Source organism: Centroberyx gerrardi, chromosome 2 (genome assembly GCF_048128805.1).
Source record: "Centroberyx gerrardi isolate f3 chromosome 2, fCenGer3.hap1.cur.20231027, whole genome shotgun sequence".
NCBI classification, from domain to species: Eukaryota; Metazoa; Chordata; class Actinopteri; order Beryciformes; family Berycidae; genus Centroberyx; species Centroberyx gerrardi.
This window is the reverse complement of record NC_135998.1, coordinates 10,377,216-10,394,888: the sequence shown is the minus strand read 5'-3', so window position 1 is coordinate 10,394,888 and position 17,673 is coordinate 10,377,216. Positions and strand designations below refer to the sequence as shown.

Genomic DNA, 17,673 nt, shown 5'->3' with positions numbered 1-17,673 from the left:
TATATTAATCTGTGTACTAGGCATTATTATCAATTATTATCTGGTATCTTGCAAATTTTCTGAACTAATTAAGCACAATACTGCTATGCCAGCCAGCTTTTACTGGTCAGTGTGCAAACTACGACTGCAAATTTGAGTTACCAGGGTGCTGAAGTGATTAGAGAGGCCGTCCTGTAACCAGAGGATCTGTGAGTCAATTCCTCCTGACCCCAAGTGCCTCCTGCACAGCTGTCCTTGGGTAAAATCACTGAACCGCTTCCAACTCCAGGGGGCGCTGTGCTGCTCTCGCAGCACAGGAAGTACATTTCCCCCTCAGGGATCAATAAAGTATGGCAGAGGAAAACACTAATGTGGCACGCAGTTTTCCACTGCAATCCACTGAATTTGTCTGGGGTTAAATATCTTTGTCAAGATTAAGTCCCAATTAAGCAGTCATACAAAATCTTCAGTAAATAAGCTTCATGGTGTGCTTAATTAGTCACAGAAATCTGAAAGAAATCATAACCCTAACCCTGAGGGGGGGAAAATAGAGTCAGAATTGTGGGATTGAAGCAACAAAGTGGGGATTGTTACAATGGCAATGAATTTCAAAGAGTTGGATGCCTCTGAGCATCATGGATGTTTAACCACTCCATACATTTGTAGATAAAAATACACTGTGGGCTGCTCAACTGAATCACAAATGCATTACAAAGGCATCAAAGGCACAATAAAGCTTGCCCTGCAGAAGATTCCTGGTGATAGCGCTTTCATCTCATCTGATATAGTTTCAATCAAATGAACATGATCAGTAGCAAATCGAAATCAACAAATTTCATGTTTAAGTATAGAACATCGTTGCCAGCTTTATTCAGAGTTTCTAAATTGACTGAATGGAATATGGATTAAGCTTGAAATTAGTGTAATTGCATTTACCTAAAAAGACAAACCAATTCTGCTATGCTTATTCAATTTTAGATGAATTTCCTTACAGGACTTTGGATCTTGAGCTACCAGTAATTCTGCTACACTATTATATCTTATCTAACAGCGATTTATGTGATTTATGTGTTTTATGAGACACTTGCTGACTTAGCTAATGTGGCTAACAAACCATTTTGGGACAATTTGGTTAATGAAAATATCCAACTGAAATTCTGAATATCAGAGTAAACATTTAAACACCCCACAAAATGGAAATCAGAGTTCAGATCAAAGGAAGCATGGGCAAGTATTGAGTATTTGAGTATATGAAGTTACTGGAATCTATTTGCCTCTTTTTTTTTAATCACCAGCATAATAATCTGTCGTAAAGACTAATAGCCAAACTTTGTATACATGTCACCATGGAAACAAGCCCTGAGCTTGTTTTTCTGCCTGTAGGTCAACCATCTCATTGCAGTATGTGGTTAGAAACATCACTTAGGAACTCAAAAAACTATTTTTTTTTTACATCAACATTTAAGGTTCATTCTAGGCAAACCAGTAGGAGTCCTAGTTTAAAGGGTGACATTGTCATCCAGAAATCCCCTTGTTTTTTCCTCATCCATTTCAAGTTAATAAAACTCATCCTGTTTTTAATTAAAGTGATCAAGATTAACTTCTTAACTGGATTAAAATATTACCCACTGGAAGTTATTCCATAAGAGTTTTTGACAAGGTAAAGTCCATAATTCAATATGAGATTTGGCAGACAACATTAATCAATTTCACTTGCGAGAAAGCTACATATGATGTAAAAAATACTGTAGTTGGAATTTGGTTAAACAATGCACTGATTTTTATCTGGGATTTGCCCAGACAGAATAATCACTTTGCCAAAAATGGTTTCCAGATGTTCTGTTTTTTTGTTTGTTTTGTTTAGTTTTGTTTTTTTGTTTTTTTTCCAAGGTGCCCCATTGAGGGTGAAAACCATTTGTTGTAAACTGTGCAAAACGAGCACTGTTAAACAAACAAGACTCCTTTCCTGCTATAATTAGACTTCATGTGTTCACCTCTTTTCACTTTGTCAGCTGTTTCAGGCATTTCAGACAATTCCCGGCCCTCGCTGCCACAGCTTGAAAAGCCTGGCTCTATACAAAATGTTGACAAGTTGAACCCAAATCCCTCTGTCCTCTGTGATGGCAAAAATACGACGAGCTCTGCTTTGTACATCAGAGTGCACAACAGGAAGCAATCAAAATTTGAAAGGTGCTGCATATCTGGCCAGACGTCTTAATGATTCATTTTGTCTGTTTGGCTTCCAGTGATTATGTAGCAGCAACTACAATCAAATGTATAGTTTTGCTTGTACTGTTTATCATTCATTCTTGTAACAGCTTTTTCTACAACCAGCTATTCACAAATAATATTCTTCAAAAGATGCACTTCAAAGGTAACTGTGTATAAATGCGAAGATCTTAAACAAAACCACATTTTTCTATCTGCAAATTGTTCATGTGTGAACAATTTGGATTCATTATATCAGTTTATTTTCCATTTATGCATAAGATTCAGGATATTTAGAAGCCTATATCCTATTGATCCCTTCCCCTCTCTTGGGTGATAAATTTGCACCAGCCTCCTGCAATGCTTGTGGAATATACTATACTTCCATAGCTGAAGCAATTATAAGGAAAAGTAATAGAACTCTTTGAAATGCCTTGTATGTGATTAAGACGGCAATGGTGATTTAGCTTAACTTGAATCAGCATCGCTAGCAAATGTTGGAAGGATGCTGATGTCAATTTCTCAGCTACGAAAAAACACTCCTGCATGAAAACAGTTTGAATGTCCAAAGAGGAGGCATATTACTGATCAGAAGGATAGGCTTCTAAAAATCTTAAAACTTCCCATTAGAGTCACAGTGAAATGAAAAATGACCTTTTCACCTTGTTCGCTAATTCTCCTTATTAATGTACACCTATTTAACAATAAATATGAAAATTCCATTTCTTTTAACTTTTACTTCCTGTTTTTGGTGGTTGCTTCATGGCATACGTACATAAAAATTTCAACCAATATTATCATCACAGATGGACCTCCGCCTCCCATCATATAAAACCATCTTCACAACTTTCAAAGTGATCAACGTTACAACAATACAAGTGGGAACATGATACAACAGCAGTACATTTTTGGGTGTTCACCCCCAAAACCCCCAGTTTCCTTTCCCTAAGACACCATAGCTGGAATTTATTCATTTTGAAGAATCCAAAATTTGGGACAGCTCAAGATTATGTCAAAACATTTTGAACTTTTGACCAGTCCCACATTATATCCCACCCCGACATCCTGTTTCAACCGGAAATATGTTGAATTACCAAAGCAAGACACCATCGAAATGCCGTTTCCTTGTGACTTTTAAAGCGAACCTGTTTACAAAAACAATGTTGCAGCTGTTCAGGTTTCAAAACAAGTGTTGGTGAGATTAATGGCATCATGAATCAGCCAGAGAGACAGTCCACAACATTCATTTTGCATTCAGGTTGCTGTTATGGCAAGCCATGGAAAATGTTCTGGGTTTCATCAACTCAACACTTGGGTTGAGTGGTTTATGGTGCCATCTTATGATTGATCGCCTGCTAATTTGTCAGTGCTTGTGCCAGTCCTTTGTGATACTGAATATTACAGTGTCGTGGCATAGATGTGAATTTTCTATATTTCTCAAATGGCCTCTATTTTTACAATAATTATGATTTTCTTGCATCCATTACAGGACAAATTACATAAACTTCTTTGACTCAGGTACCGACTCTGTACCTTGCACTGTGATTGATGTCCTTTAATCCTTGTGTCAGTTTGTATTGTGAAATTGTAAATTGACAATACACCAATCTCTGCATTGTCCCCGAGTCAAGTTTCTGTACATTTACTGTATTCTGCCATTAAATTATTCTGATTCTAATTCTTAGTTTAAATCCCTGGTCATAGAAGTATCGCACCACACCAACCAATCCCCTTTTCACTGAGTTCAACTATCCAGAGGTTTCTAAGAGCCTTATCGTACAGAATGGGATTGTTCAGGGGCAAAGGGACTCGACAGCATATAGCACCAAGTAGACAGCAGAGCTGTGCCGGTGCTTGACACCCCTTGATAATGAAGTCGTTAAGACAATTTCATTGGATAGCTAACCTTTCCCCTGCTGTTCCTCAGCTATTAATAGCGCTATTCTTCCGGAAGAAACGACAGGCAAAGCAAGCAAGCCTTACAATGCCTCCCTGCAGAGGATACAAAGTGCCTTTTAATCCCTCGATTAACTGTAGCAGTAGTGGGCCGAGCGTTTATTATGAAGCCTAATGCAAATCTTAATGGGAAATCACCAATAAGTAACGGCCTTGAACAAGGCTTTTGCCATCGTTATGTAACTGCTCGAGGCTGAATGTCAAGTTTACATTCACATTTTTAGGCATTTAGTTTTATCCAGAACAACTTAAAATCAGTGCAATAGTCAAATGAGCTTAAATTCCTACATCAGCAACATTACAAGCAATGAAACAGAAGGTAATACCAGGATAACCAAAAGATGGAATAAAATGTTACTATGTTCCTAGTATATTCACATAACAGAAGTGCAAGGTAAATAAACAAGAGATAGATTTTTTATGCTTGGCAGAAGGACAAGCTGCATGTGCTGATGTTGCTAAGAGACTGTAGGATTTTCAACGGTCCTTGTTGAACTGCGCACGTCTGATATGCTTGTGGTACTAGGCTGTTTTTGTTTTTTTTCTGTGGTGATTTAAAGGTAACAAATGAGAAATAAAACACAGGTCTGTGACTGGATTGCCTTTGGGTTACATTTAAAAGAAAATCGAACATATTCTCGCTGTATAAACATAAATATTTATCCACTGGTTTGTCTTGTGTTCCGCAGATATTCAACTAGAAAAAATCGGCTATGCCAGCAGCGTCGGTGAAAAGTAATGTCCAGAATGAGAGAGATAGCAGACCCTTTCACACATGCAGATTCAACCAGAAATCTTTTTTGTGTCGGGGTCATGTGCGACAGGAGCCGGAGTCGATTTTCCAGAAAAGTTGATCCGGCAATTTCCCTCCTCAAGACCGAGTCCTTCCTTTGCGAGGCTAGTGTGAACAAAAGCGGTAAGTTTCCTGCACCAAGCACACAAACGTTCCGAGAGTCTTATGTAATACGCTTTCACATAGAGCCAGCGAGCCAATCACAATGTCCGGAATGCGTCCTTGTGAATCGAGCACATTACGTAACATCACTTGTCGTGAAAATGTGTTATACATTAATAGGAGAAACTGGACACTCGGCCACAGTAACTCCTCATCTGCCATTTTTCTAAAGCAACAACAAGTGACGTCTTCTGTCGCGTACCCTAAACACATCATCCAACCTTGCCCAGGACAGATAGAAGCTACTAAGCTAGTGTGATCAGGGAAAAGTTAACACAGCAATTTTACAAGTTCTCTGGCAAGTTAAATCATAGCATTTCAACCACAGAACTTGAATGGATAGAACGGTCCTTCCACTTCGTCTTGGTCTTAAGTCTGGGCATTAAGGCTGTAAAGTCTGTCACACTTGCTTAATCTGTTAGCAAACTGTCAAAACTCAACTGAACGCTAACGTTAGCAATGAAGCTAACGTAGCATTATCAAAGACTGTACTTCTCCCTCTAGCTCATCTAGTTAACATTAGCATGGCAGCGAGGAGACAGAGAAGCTCTTTTGGTTCTTGCTGTAAAACCTCCCACCTCAGTGACTTGCTGTATAAGTCGGTGTACAGAAGCTAGCCCAACGGTTCACATCAAAATGGCCGCCGCTTCGAACATCCAGGAACGTTGATTTGAATGGGAATGACCGTTCTATCCGTTCAAGTTATGTGATTGCAACTGGCCAAAATGTAGTCAGGATTTTTCTTTTAAAAAGGGTTCTCATTTATTCTCTCATTCATTCGTTCATTCATTTTCCATCCCTGCTTATTCCTATTCAGGGTCACAGGTGTGTGAGAGCCTATCCCAGCATGCATTGAGCAGAAGGCAGGGAAACAGGTCGCCAGTCCATCACAGGACCAACACACACAGACAGACAAAAACACTCACTCAGTTTCACACCTGTGGGCAATTTAGAGTCTGCAGTTCACTTGACCTGCATGTTTGGACAAAGACAGGCATGCTTTCCTGAATTGTACATTTTTTTTGTATCTACTCTGATGTTTGACTTTGATTTTTCTGTTATGTAGGTTGACACATGTAGGCTTAATTCTGTGATGAGGCTGTAACAGTGTTAGCAGTGACATCAGTTAAGTTGTAGTGATGAGCTATTGTGTTATATTTGAATTTCCCAAGACGCTCACAGCTGGTAGCATTGAGCTCGTTTACACCTTTTTTTTCAATGCAGGAACAAGATGGTGCAAAGTAGGAGAGGGGGATGTTGCCGCAATACTTGTGCTGAAAATATTCAGCACAAATGGGTATTCTGCTTTTGTCCAACTTTGCCCACTATTAATTCAATTTAAGAGTGTTTTATTCTTGAGGTCCTTCAACGGTTAAACATGGGTATTTTGGCAAATACTCGCTTGGAGTCAGCCAAATTAATTTGTAATTCATTTTAGAGTTACGGGTTAGTAAAGTATGCTAATCAATCATATAAAAAACTCTAGACAAACATTTCAGATTTTAACTAGATATTTGTTAGACCGATAACATCCAAGGTAATTTAAAAAATATATATATAACCAGCTGCTGAGAGCAACTCGTACAGTCTCTTGTCCAACAGCTTCCAGATGTGACTCCCTGGCTAAACTTATCTATAAAAAAACACCTTCCCATAAAATGCTTATCAGTAGTGCGTATTCTTATGATGTATGTAAATGTCAAAAGGCTGTCTTGGTAATTTGCCATTATTTTAAAAGAGCAAGTCTTTTGCAATTAAAGTCAAAGCACCTCCATTATGGCAAATTGTTTGTGGTGCACAGGCTTCATACATGCAAGTAGTGTTCACACACATTGGACAAAACTACATCAGTGAACCTTTAACAGAGATATGACTTTACCTCCCTGACATTATGGTGACTCATTAATTACCTTCCTCAGAGACGCACATCAGTATTGGGAAAGCCTGTATCCTTAAAGGGTAACTTCGGTATTTTTCAACCTGGACCCTATTTTCCCATCTTTTTGTGTCTGACAACATTATGGAAAGGACCCTACAGAGAAATTTTACGTTTTTCTTTACCTTTCGCTTGATCTGGTCTGTGTGTAACTTCCTGCAACAACTCAACTTTCGCGAGACTTGAGCGAGACTTGGTTACACACAGACCGGATCAAGCGAAAGGTAAAGAAAAACGTTTCATTTCTCTGTAGGGTCCTTTCCATAATGTTGTCAGACACTTATAATAACAATCTGAGCCTGTCAGTGGCAAAAACAAACACGTAGACACAAAAAGATGGGGAAATAGGGTCCAGGTTGAAAAATACCTAAGTTACCCTTTAAGGATACAGGCTTTCCCAATACTGATGTGCGTCTCTGAGGAAGGTAATATCTTAAATCATACTCTTTCCCCCCCATGGTGATTAAAAACTGCTGAAGATTTCCAAAATGCTGTACATCCATTTTGGGGAAAACCATTGCCTGAAATTCATCTTTGAATATCTCTAAAAACTAGAGGATTTACTTTGTAAAAGTGTTTTTATTTTGTCAAACAAAGACTTAAATAGTATTATCCTTAAATCAGTTATTTTGTCAGAGTAGGTGTCACTTTTTTCCAAATGGTGAATACGTAATTTTGGAACCGAAGTCTTCAATTATTTTTTTTTCTATCCAGATGCTGCCTCTCAAATACCGGAAAGGTGCACAGACATTCCCAGAAAAATATCCTCCTTTCCTCCTTTCTGCTGACTCATTGCTCTGTTCGCTCTGTATTTTGTGAGGAATGTTCATTTCACCCAAGTTCTGCGATTGTTGGCTGAACGGCTTTGACAGACCGGCAGCAATCGAGCAACAGAACCTTTCTGCTGGCTGTAAGGCACCAGATCGGATTTTATAACCAGTGATTACCATCAGGAAAAGAGCTGTAAGTATCCTCAAATCACAATGAGACCACACACACACACACGCACACACACAAACACACCCACCCACACACACACACACACACACACACACACACACATATGCATGACAACACACATGAATGAATGCACACACATGCACATGTGCACACACATACACACACGGACATTCATTCCCCTTTCTGTAATTACACTACAGCATGAATTATTTATGATTCATTCTGTTTGTAGAGGTGGCAGAGTAGCCACTCCGCCAAACACTTTGGTGTATTTGCAAATGCAATTACATAAGTAACATTTCTAAACTTTGAAGCCTGTTATTCAAACATCTAACACGCATGTCAGTCCAAAGATCCACAAATTAAATAATAATAACATGAGCAGTTTCTTAAACCATCATTGCTAATAAGCTACTCCGGTCACAGATCCGAGAACGAATCTCCATTTGAAACTGCGGACCTTCATTAACAGCTGTGCCTGGCTGGGTGTGCACATCATGCCACAGCAGATATAACGAGCCCATTTGGACAACTCATGGCATCTAATTAATGATTATAGAACATCAGGAAGGTTAATTCCAATCTCGATTGATTTTTAAACCATAAAGGCCATTCTCAATTAAGTTGTGCCTCTGCTAGTTGAAGGCAGATGTGCGACAGGCGGCACTCAGGTGCTGAGACTCATACTGCAGAGATCAGGAAATCATCCGGCCTAATGCTTTGAAATAATTAAAACACACACCTTAATTCTCATGGGTTATGGGTGGATGGTTGTACCATTGGACATGCTTTCTCAATTGCTTTGGTCATCAGACAAAACGTTTTCCGTCACACTGGAACCAACCATCATTGCACATACACATACAGTAGTAGTCATTTACCTGTACACAGGATATGATGTAACAAATTCTCATGCTATTAAACAAGTGCCGACGTGGAATTCTGTCTTTGATTTTTAGGAGAAAGGGGAGCTGAGTGAAAGTGGGCGTGTCATTGGGATTATCAAGTGGACTCCTCCCATCACAGATGTTTTTGCTGGATTAGGCCTGAGGAGCAAAACTAAACCTCCATTATACCCACTCAACGTACACTAAACCTACACAAAACTAAACCTACACAAAACTGATACTGCACCTGTTACAGGGAATATGTTAGATAACATAGGACAACATTGCTCTGATATTGCTATAAAATACTAGCCTGGTTCCAGACTCCTGAATCGCGTCCCGGCCACTTTTCAGATTTTGTCTCGAGCGAGAGTCTGGTGTTCCTCTGCTTAATGGTTTGTTCTCGCTCGGAGAAACAATCAAGTCAATCAACGCCTTTGTGGGCGTAAACCGTTCGTGCAACAGTTTTTCATTGCTGTTTCGGCAGAATAGATTTGTTGAAATCACCTCCTTAACCAGCATAGTTTTTGCAAAAACAGTATTTTTGACATTCTTGGTAAAGATGGTAAATATGCTGGCTCATGGATAGTGGCTAACTGGCTGGGTGTCGACTGAAGTAACATCAGAGCGGCTGGTTATGTCAGTCACTACTGATTGGTTCGGGGAAAAATTTTAAGTTTAGGGTTCATCCCTTTAAAGCCTCAGCAACACTTACTGTTGATAGCTAATATTTAACTTCATACTATACTTACACTTTTGTATCAGTTTTTTTCTTTAATTGCACAGAGGTGGCCGTGACCCGCTCATTCTGGCTTGTACATTGTAAATTTACAATTGATCCTATACTAGCATGGTAGACCAATGTGAAAGGAAGTTCTACTTTTACTTTGAAATCTGTTTCACAATAAAAGTCCCTTTCAGGATCAGCAACCTCATTTCATTCAATGAAAATTAGATTTTTTTGCTAAGGACAATCTAACCCCCTTCAGTATTAGAAGGGTCATGCCCCCCCCCCTCTCTCCTTCACTGACCCTTCAGTCTCTCCAACCTCCAGACCCTCCACCTGTAAAGGTTTTCACCCCAGAGAAGGTCCTTTTCAGAAAATACAATGGAAACTTGGTAATGCATGTTGAACATCCTCTTTGATTGAAACCCACTGTGGTTGAAACGTACTGAGGACAATGTTCTGTGTTCATGTCTTCCTTTCATCCCAAATGACTTTCTTTTTACACTGCACATGATAGACAGTCACTTCGCATGCACGCAATCCTCCACCGTAATGCACAGAAAAAACTTCAAATATTAGTTCTCCACTTGTCTTATAATTGCAGATAAAAGGGCATTGAGCAATCACTGTCAACTCAAGAAATTACTTTGTGAAGAAATAATTAATGTTGACATTTAGCCATACACATGCTGAGGCATGTTTCTGAAAGTAAATGATTACAGTTGGATTTAAAAAATGAGGGATAGTAAATAATGGTAATAATTCACTCTGTCTCACTCTCTTTCTTTCCAAACCATTTTTCTACCAACACTACACTTAGTCATAAATTAATAGCGTGAGTAATGTGAGTCTTGTGTGTAGTTTCTCCTTAAAAGAAGAAAATAAAATACTGTCACCAGAATAACAGAACAATGAATGTAAAAGCTGGTGGGAATACAAAATTATGGGTTATTTCAGACCTCTGTGATTTCTCAGTGATTTTATGCAGCGGTGCTTTGGCTGTAATTTTAGTTTTGTTTCCATGTCTGTCCCGGCTTTGGTTTCACTGTAAGTTATAATGCAAAGGCAGGTGCTAAATACATCATTTGGATAATCAATCATGATAAAAACATTTAATCTGAAACCATTGAGGACTATATTTCTTTGTGTTTTAAAGGGGAATTTAGCTAAATTATACTGCTATTTTTCATTGGTAGTAATGGTAGAGTTCTTGGAGTGACTATTGGCGTGAATGTTCCCTCATAACACCTATATATACATTTAAAAAAGAAAATTGAGAATAGAGTTTGTGAAGCATGCCACCATTACAGATGAACATATCTTAAAGTGCAATTCTAATCCCTATCGGATGAAACTAGACCTATCTTTTAACGTTTAGTAAGACAGACAGATACCAAAATCAGCACAAGACATAAGATACAATTCAATGACTTTTATTTGCAGGTCTGCATTAATTCAGATACAGATACATACATTCATGGACTATGTTACAACTCATCATGAGGCAGGATAGGATGTGGTGGAGTCATCTGGTCAGCGGATGGTCTTTTAGACAAATGTGATGGGGAAGGCCTCGGTGGAGGGAACAAAATGTTCTAGACTTCCCAGCATGGTCGATACACCCGTCCCACCATGCATCTCATGGTGTCTCTTCTGATGATGGCGACGCTCTGGTCCGGGCCCACGTCTCTGCGGTCCAGGATCAGGCCGTTCTCACCAGCTCTCTGCTTGTGGAGGGACTGTCCCTTGTACAGCGCCCGCAGGTCCTTCCACAGGCTCGCATCGGCAAGGACGATCACCTTGGGCCCGTTGCTCACAACGGCCGGATCTGTGCCGCCAAGGCTGTTTTCTGCCACCTCCTCGCTCAGTAGGGAGCCAAAAGTATCCTGCTCCAAGGAGCTGTCTTCAGTCTTGATCATGGGTATCGCCACTGACAAGGCGTAGCACTCAAACAACAGCGCTGCAGCGAAGATGATGGACATGACCGACTGCCTCATGGTGAAGATCTTCTGAGACGTTCAGTTGGTGCTGCGTTGGCGGATTAATTGCTTCCTCAAGCACTTGCTTTGCTGTACTGACACTGAGATCGCATCGCGCTCTTTTATACCATTTTGGACATACAGGATTAGCCACGCTGGACGCTTAGTTGTTTCATCACAGCTTCTCCTGTTGTGTTCAGGATATTAGCCAAAAGCAGTAAAAGGCAGTTGTTTGGAACTCTTGCGGTGTTCAAGTGTGTTGTTTGGCTGAAAGTTAATTAAAATTATCACCAACGTGGGGTTCGATCTCTAGACTGTGACGATGAAACAGTGGGACTTCTTTGAATAGGTGACACAAAGAAAGACATTAATCCAAAAATCATGCCCTTTAAAACAACAAGGATGGATTACTCACCTGTGAAGTGCTTTGTGGTTGAAGATACTCCAAGATATAAACTGTCCTCTCATGGCATTGTTGCAACAACGTTCAATAAGGGATTTAACATGGGATTACAGCAAGACAAAGCAAACAAATGATTCCTGAAGTGTTTGTGTGTTTGTGGCAGGTCTTTGTCGACGTGTCGACATGTCAAGGGAAATTTAGCAGTTCCACTGATTAAGGCTGAAGTGAAGATACGAAATGCTTCTTTTGAGAGAATATGCATTAGATCTGTTCCCTGGGCCCTGAAATGAAAGCTTATTTGATCACTTGCTGGAACGAAGCATAATTACATCCTTGCCTAATTATGCTTGCCAGATGGGTGTTACAGGAACTCTGTACACCTGTGCTTACATAACATGCAGATGAAATAAGTTAATATAATGCATGCATGTGAGGTTTGAATTAGAGATGTATTCAACTTGTGAACAAAATACGAAATTTATGCAGATATTTTCATGTCAACTGCTGTTCCAGGAAACTTTGAAATAGGTAGTTATGTCGTCCGACCAAGACCTCTCAAGCAGAGGTTGATGTTTCTCTGTGAATACCACATCTCTTGTATCTCTTGACAGCTTATGAATACTTGAAAGCACATGTTTTGCTTCAAATCACACATTTCTGTTTTTGTCAGTTTTTGTCCACACTTGTACAGTTAGCAACAGACTAGTTCAAATGATAGGGGATTTTACTGGTATGGTTTGCAGCACATTACAAAACTTTGATGACTAGACATATAATTTTGTGTTATTAAATTGTTAAGGTTATTTTAGTATTGGTCATGTGCAGCTGGACAGTTCAGATGGGAAGTGCCATGGACCATTTCTTATTGAAAACCATGTCTGTGTTCTGCATGGACGGTTGTTGGCAGACTTGCGGCTACTAAAAAGCCTGGCATCTGATAATCCTTTACACCCTGTTTTTGTTTCTGTCTAAATGGCCTTGTGTGGTTGTCTGGAGACAGATGGTTTTGTTTTAATTTTATCTTTCATTCCTAAGTGTCAGATCTTCATATGTATCGTTGATGGGATGGGTGGAGCTCTTCCTTTACAGTTAGGTGTTACGATCCATGAGAGCGTGTCGCTGTTTTTGGACGAAAACCATCTGTAAAATAAAGGTTTTTCAGGAATGATGAACATAATGATTATTTTCTCACTGATGCTTATGTATTTATTTTTAATTATCCAATGGGTTTTTAACAGGTTTCAAGGGCCAAAGGAACATGAAACTCACTCGACACATAAATAAAGCAATGAAGAAGTCTTTACGATAGGAGAAGGGTCACGGTTTGAACTTCCCCTCTTTAAGCTCTCTCTCATTATGACTAAAACAGGACATCTTGACCATAAATCTCCTTTAGTTTGCTGATGGGAAAAACAATCATTCTAACTGCCTGTACATCCAGACAGAGTGACCGGAAACAAGACAAGCTAGAGTGAGCGATCAAGGAGACAGAATGCATAATTTTCTCTAAAAACAAGTTTATTTTTCTGCATTACAGAGAGAAAGAGAGAGCGGGGATGATGCAGCAAGGATTCAAACCCAGTATATTGCTGTTACAGTACATAAAATGCACCTCAGCCAAGTGAGCAGGATGCCACCAAACTACATCATTTTAATTTATGGAAAACAAGCTTTGGAGTGGCTGAAGACATCACTGGAATATGAAGAAACATTCACTCTGATTTTGGACTGTTCGCCATACTTACTGTACTCATTATAGCTATTGCCTAGATGTTATATTCATTCATCATAGTGGTTTTCATAGCCAGGACTCCTGCCTATATATTTTACACTCCACTGAAGCTTAACAGTTTAGGACTTCGCTATAATTTTCTGCCAACACCTCTAAAAATCCACATGATAGGCCTACCAGTAACAGGACTAATAAAAAGATCATATAACCCCTTAACAAAAATATTCAGATTGTTTTCATTCATTCCTCTTCCCATAAACTACACAAGAACAGTTTGACCCCCTACATTTCCCCATTTACCGTATGAAGAAACAGTGTTGACCTGTGTTTGTGTCCAGTAGTGTTGTGGATACCGTAGCTATAACAGAGTATATATTTATCTGTTGGAGTCTGATCCTCTTCACTCCTCTCTGTGACCAGGTGTTTTCTTGGTTGACTTGTGTGGTTGTTGGACTACAGCTGCATGCCATATGTCCATAACAAACCTGTCTCTATAACATAAGTGAGAGGCTTGTATTTTTGCATTCCTATACAGCATTCTCCACGCCAATCTAGTGGATCCTTCCATAGATACCTGATGAAACACGACATGAAACGCTACATCTTCTTAGACACCTCGTTCCATAAATTTAATGTAATAATCCAATCATTTTCCTTGCTTTCCTGGAAAACAGACAAGCAGAAAAGCGGAGACAGGGAACACTTTCCATGTTTGCCCTCGGGCGCGAGGGCAGCAGCCGAAACCCGCTGGAGGTGTTTGTGTGTCACAGAGAATCGTCTATTAACTGCAACAGTGCTACACATCGCTGAAAAGAAGAAGAAGACGACGAAGAAGAAGAAAAAAAGGCCTTCTCAAAGCGAGAGGCCAAGATGTGCAGACCAGCTGACTACACTGATGGACGCCAACCAAAACACGAGGCCTCAGCTCAGGGGTTTGAAGGGGGAAAAAGACCCCAGCCGCGTACTGAGGGGAGACAGTGGCTCTCACATAACGCTGGCCCCTTCTGCACACAGCAGCGCACCTCTTTATTACGACACCAAGGGGCAGGCCACACCGCGCAGGCTCAAGTGTTATTCCAGCTAGGTAAATACAGCGCGCAGATCTAACAGTGATGAATGGCGCGTATTAACAGGCACAAATTGAATTATGTTGTTGAAATTCCAACACAGTGCATTCTGCCAGCCGGTCTTGAGGTCTGAGTGATTGAAATCTCTGCTTTCTTCCGCTTACAGAGGATTTCTGCAGCGGGACATACACAAAGGACTTCCGTTTCAGAGGCAGGACATCTTGGACGCACTTTGAGGGATGTTCTCAAAGAAGCAGCAACAGAGGGCTGCATTTACAGGAATGAAAATGCAAATTCCTCTCCATCACTGAAAAAAAAAGCTGAAACCATAATTCCTGTAATCCTCTATGGATTTATTTTGCAAGTAATGATAAAATGGCCATATCTTTTGTATCTGTATCTTGAAGATAATAATGATGGCAGCCAACACAACCCCAAACACCTTGAAGAGCCTGAAGATGAAAGCTCAGACCAGTGCTTTGAGATATTAGAGCCTGACCCTCACAATGGCAGAGGTACAAGTTGGTCTGAGGTTAGGATGTGACTGTACGGGGAGATGAAAGTAAATGGATGAAAGCCATGTCATGGATCTGGTGCCACATCTTCCCGATTGGGTGATTTGGTTCAAAGAGTGCGCAGAATTCCCACAGAGGCCGTATCTCCAAATTGGTGCCCGTCTGAGCCGTGAGACGCGAATGCTATGCAAGCAAAGCCAGGATTTCAGCTCTGAGTGCTTCTGAAAAGGAAGAAAAAAATAAATAAAAAAAAAGCCCACCACATTCATATCTCATCAATAGATCTGCAGAGATGCTGGTAGTCATGGAGATGGTCAGTCAACATGTAATCACAATGCGCTACAGAAATAGCAACATCAGTGCCCTGTGTGTTCGTTAGGAGGAGAGAGGAAACCCTGTGAAGAAGTTCTCGGAGCGACATGTTTTTTGATGAAGGGACGGAAGAATTAATTATATGGACATGCTTGGGAGAATCTGATCCCCTTCCAAATCATACTCGCCTCAGTGACCGCACATAAGCCACAACGTTAATACTGGGTGGGGGAATGTTGTTCCAAGCCTCAGGAGTTGGAGCATTAGAAATGCTTTGCTTGAAAAGCTCCTTACACATTTGCTCTGGGACTAAAACTTACGCTATTTTTGGCCTATAAATAGCGATGGGCTTGTCCTATGTGTTGATACTGTTGATACTATATGATACCATTGCTATAAGGGCATTGCTTGTGATTAAAGAGCTGGATTGTATTGTTTTTGTTCCAGAAAAGCATGTACTCTTGAAGAATACCTGACCCCTTCATTGACATAACGTCGATATTACCATGAACTTTTGATCTATTCTTGCACTGCTTACTACATGTGGCATTTATAGCCAACTGTGGCAAGACCTAAATCATCACAGATCACTATAAACTAATGGGTGGACACCTATTTGCTTGTGCGGCATGACAAAGCACAGTTTGACAGTCTAGCGTCTATAAAACATTGATTAGATTTCTGACTGCGCTTCATGCTGTGGAGGTAGACTATTCCAGACATATTGGCTGTCTGACAGTGGAACTCCTCTGCTGTTTCTCAGCAACAGACTCGGTGGTTTGTGTCTATGTCTCATATCCACGGTAACAAGCGCTGAATGTTAAATTTAGCAGGCTTTGCATCAATATGAATAAATGGTATGCGATTCTCAATGAACATGTAACCGGACCGACAAGGTTGCAGAGCAAAGTAATAAAATGTTCAAATAGCAATTTTTCCCGAAGAGATGCACACTCCATGAGAGCATTCGTTGATCCTTAGTTTTGCAGAAAATGATGTTCACCTTCGGGGGATGATAGAAGTACGCTGCAGCATAGACTTTTGTTTTGACACCATGGTGAATGCAGCTATATATAGCTTGTGTGGTGGAAATAAGGACCATGAGGTTCTGCTTAGACATTGCGGATGGTAGGTATGCGGTTGGGTGCTAAAGGAGCAGTCGAAAAAGGAAAACAACAACAATCCAGCTTAAAGAGAGGAAAAACCAACAAAATGGAATTATCAAAGAAGACTAGCAAAGGAACATTTTACATTATTACAACAAGATCTCTCAAATTTAAATTAATGATATTTAAATATTATGCCTCTATCGAGCAATATATTTCTTGAACAGTGGGCTTAACAAAGTGGTGTGAAAGGTGATTTTTGGTTAATGCAATAATATTTAAATTGATAGTTATGCAGTCATAGATGTGTATTTATCAGGTACTTCAACGGTTTTGCATGTGACTCAGTGAATCAGAACTGAGGACCATAACGATCCTTTTTCTAAATGTGTATTATGATGTTAATTATAATTTTTTCTGTGTTGATTTTTTTTCTTTTTTTTCTGTTTTGGTCTGATGCAGTGGCAGCAGAATTAAGAACAGGCTGAACAACACTTAACAACAGACGCGCTGCACTGCCATTCAAAATTTTTAATTTAGGCAACAACAGAATCAGCTGTCGGTCACTCAACCAGCTGTTGTTTATTGTGCTAGCTACAGTAAGGTTAACGTGATTTAGTTAATTATACAATTGTTATAAACAATATAAATTGATGATAAAATGTTTAGAGTTGCAAATTTAGAGTGCAGCACTAATCTGCCTCCAGGCCTGCTGTTTTCTGTTTATTGTTTACAAGAGTCACCACAGAAGTGGGTGCCCTTCTGCTTTAAGTTGAACTTTTTTCAACTTGGGGCGCTCAAGGTGCTCTTCCAAAAAACACAAGGCGCCTCAAGTGGAAAAACGCAAGGTGCATAGCAACACAAAAGCAGCACGCAAAACAGATAGCTGATGAAGACTGTGATATACAGTTGGTTTGACTACTGTTGACAAAATGCACTTATTGTAAGTCG

At 39.9% G+C, this 17,673-nt stretch overlaps 2 protein-coding genes across 2 annotated transcripts in view; both read right to left on the bottom strand.

Moving 5' to 3' along the window:
* The window catches only part of LOC139926893 (annexin A1-like), a 161,874-nt gene that overhangs the window by 44,913 nt on the left and 99,288 nt on the right, over positions 1-17,673 (bottom strand). The window lies entirely within an intron of this gene.
* pmchl (pro-melanin-concentrating hormone, like) lies at positions 11,204-11,605 on the bottom strand. The gene has a single exon (XM_071918780.2). The coding sequence runs from the start codon at positions 11,603-11,605 to the stop codon at positions 11,204-11,206; it is 402 nt and encodes a 133-aa protein (XP_071774881.1).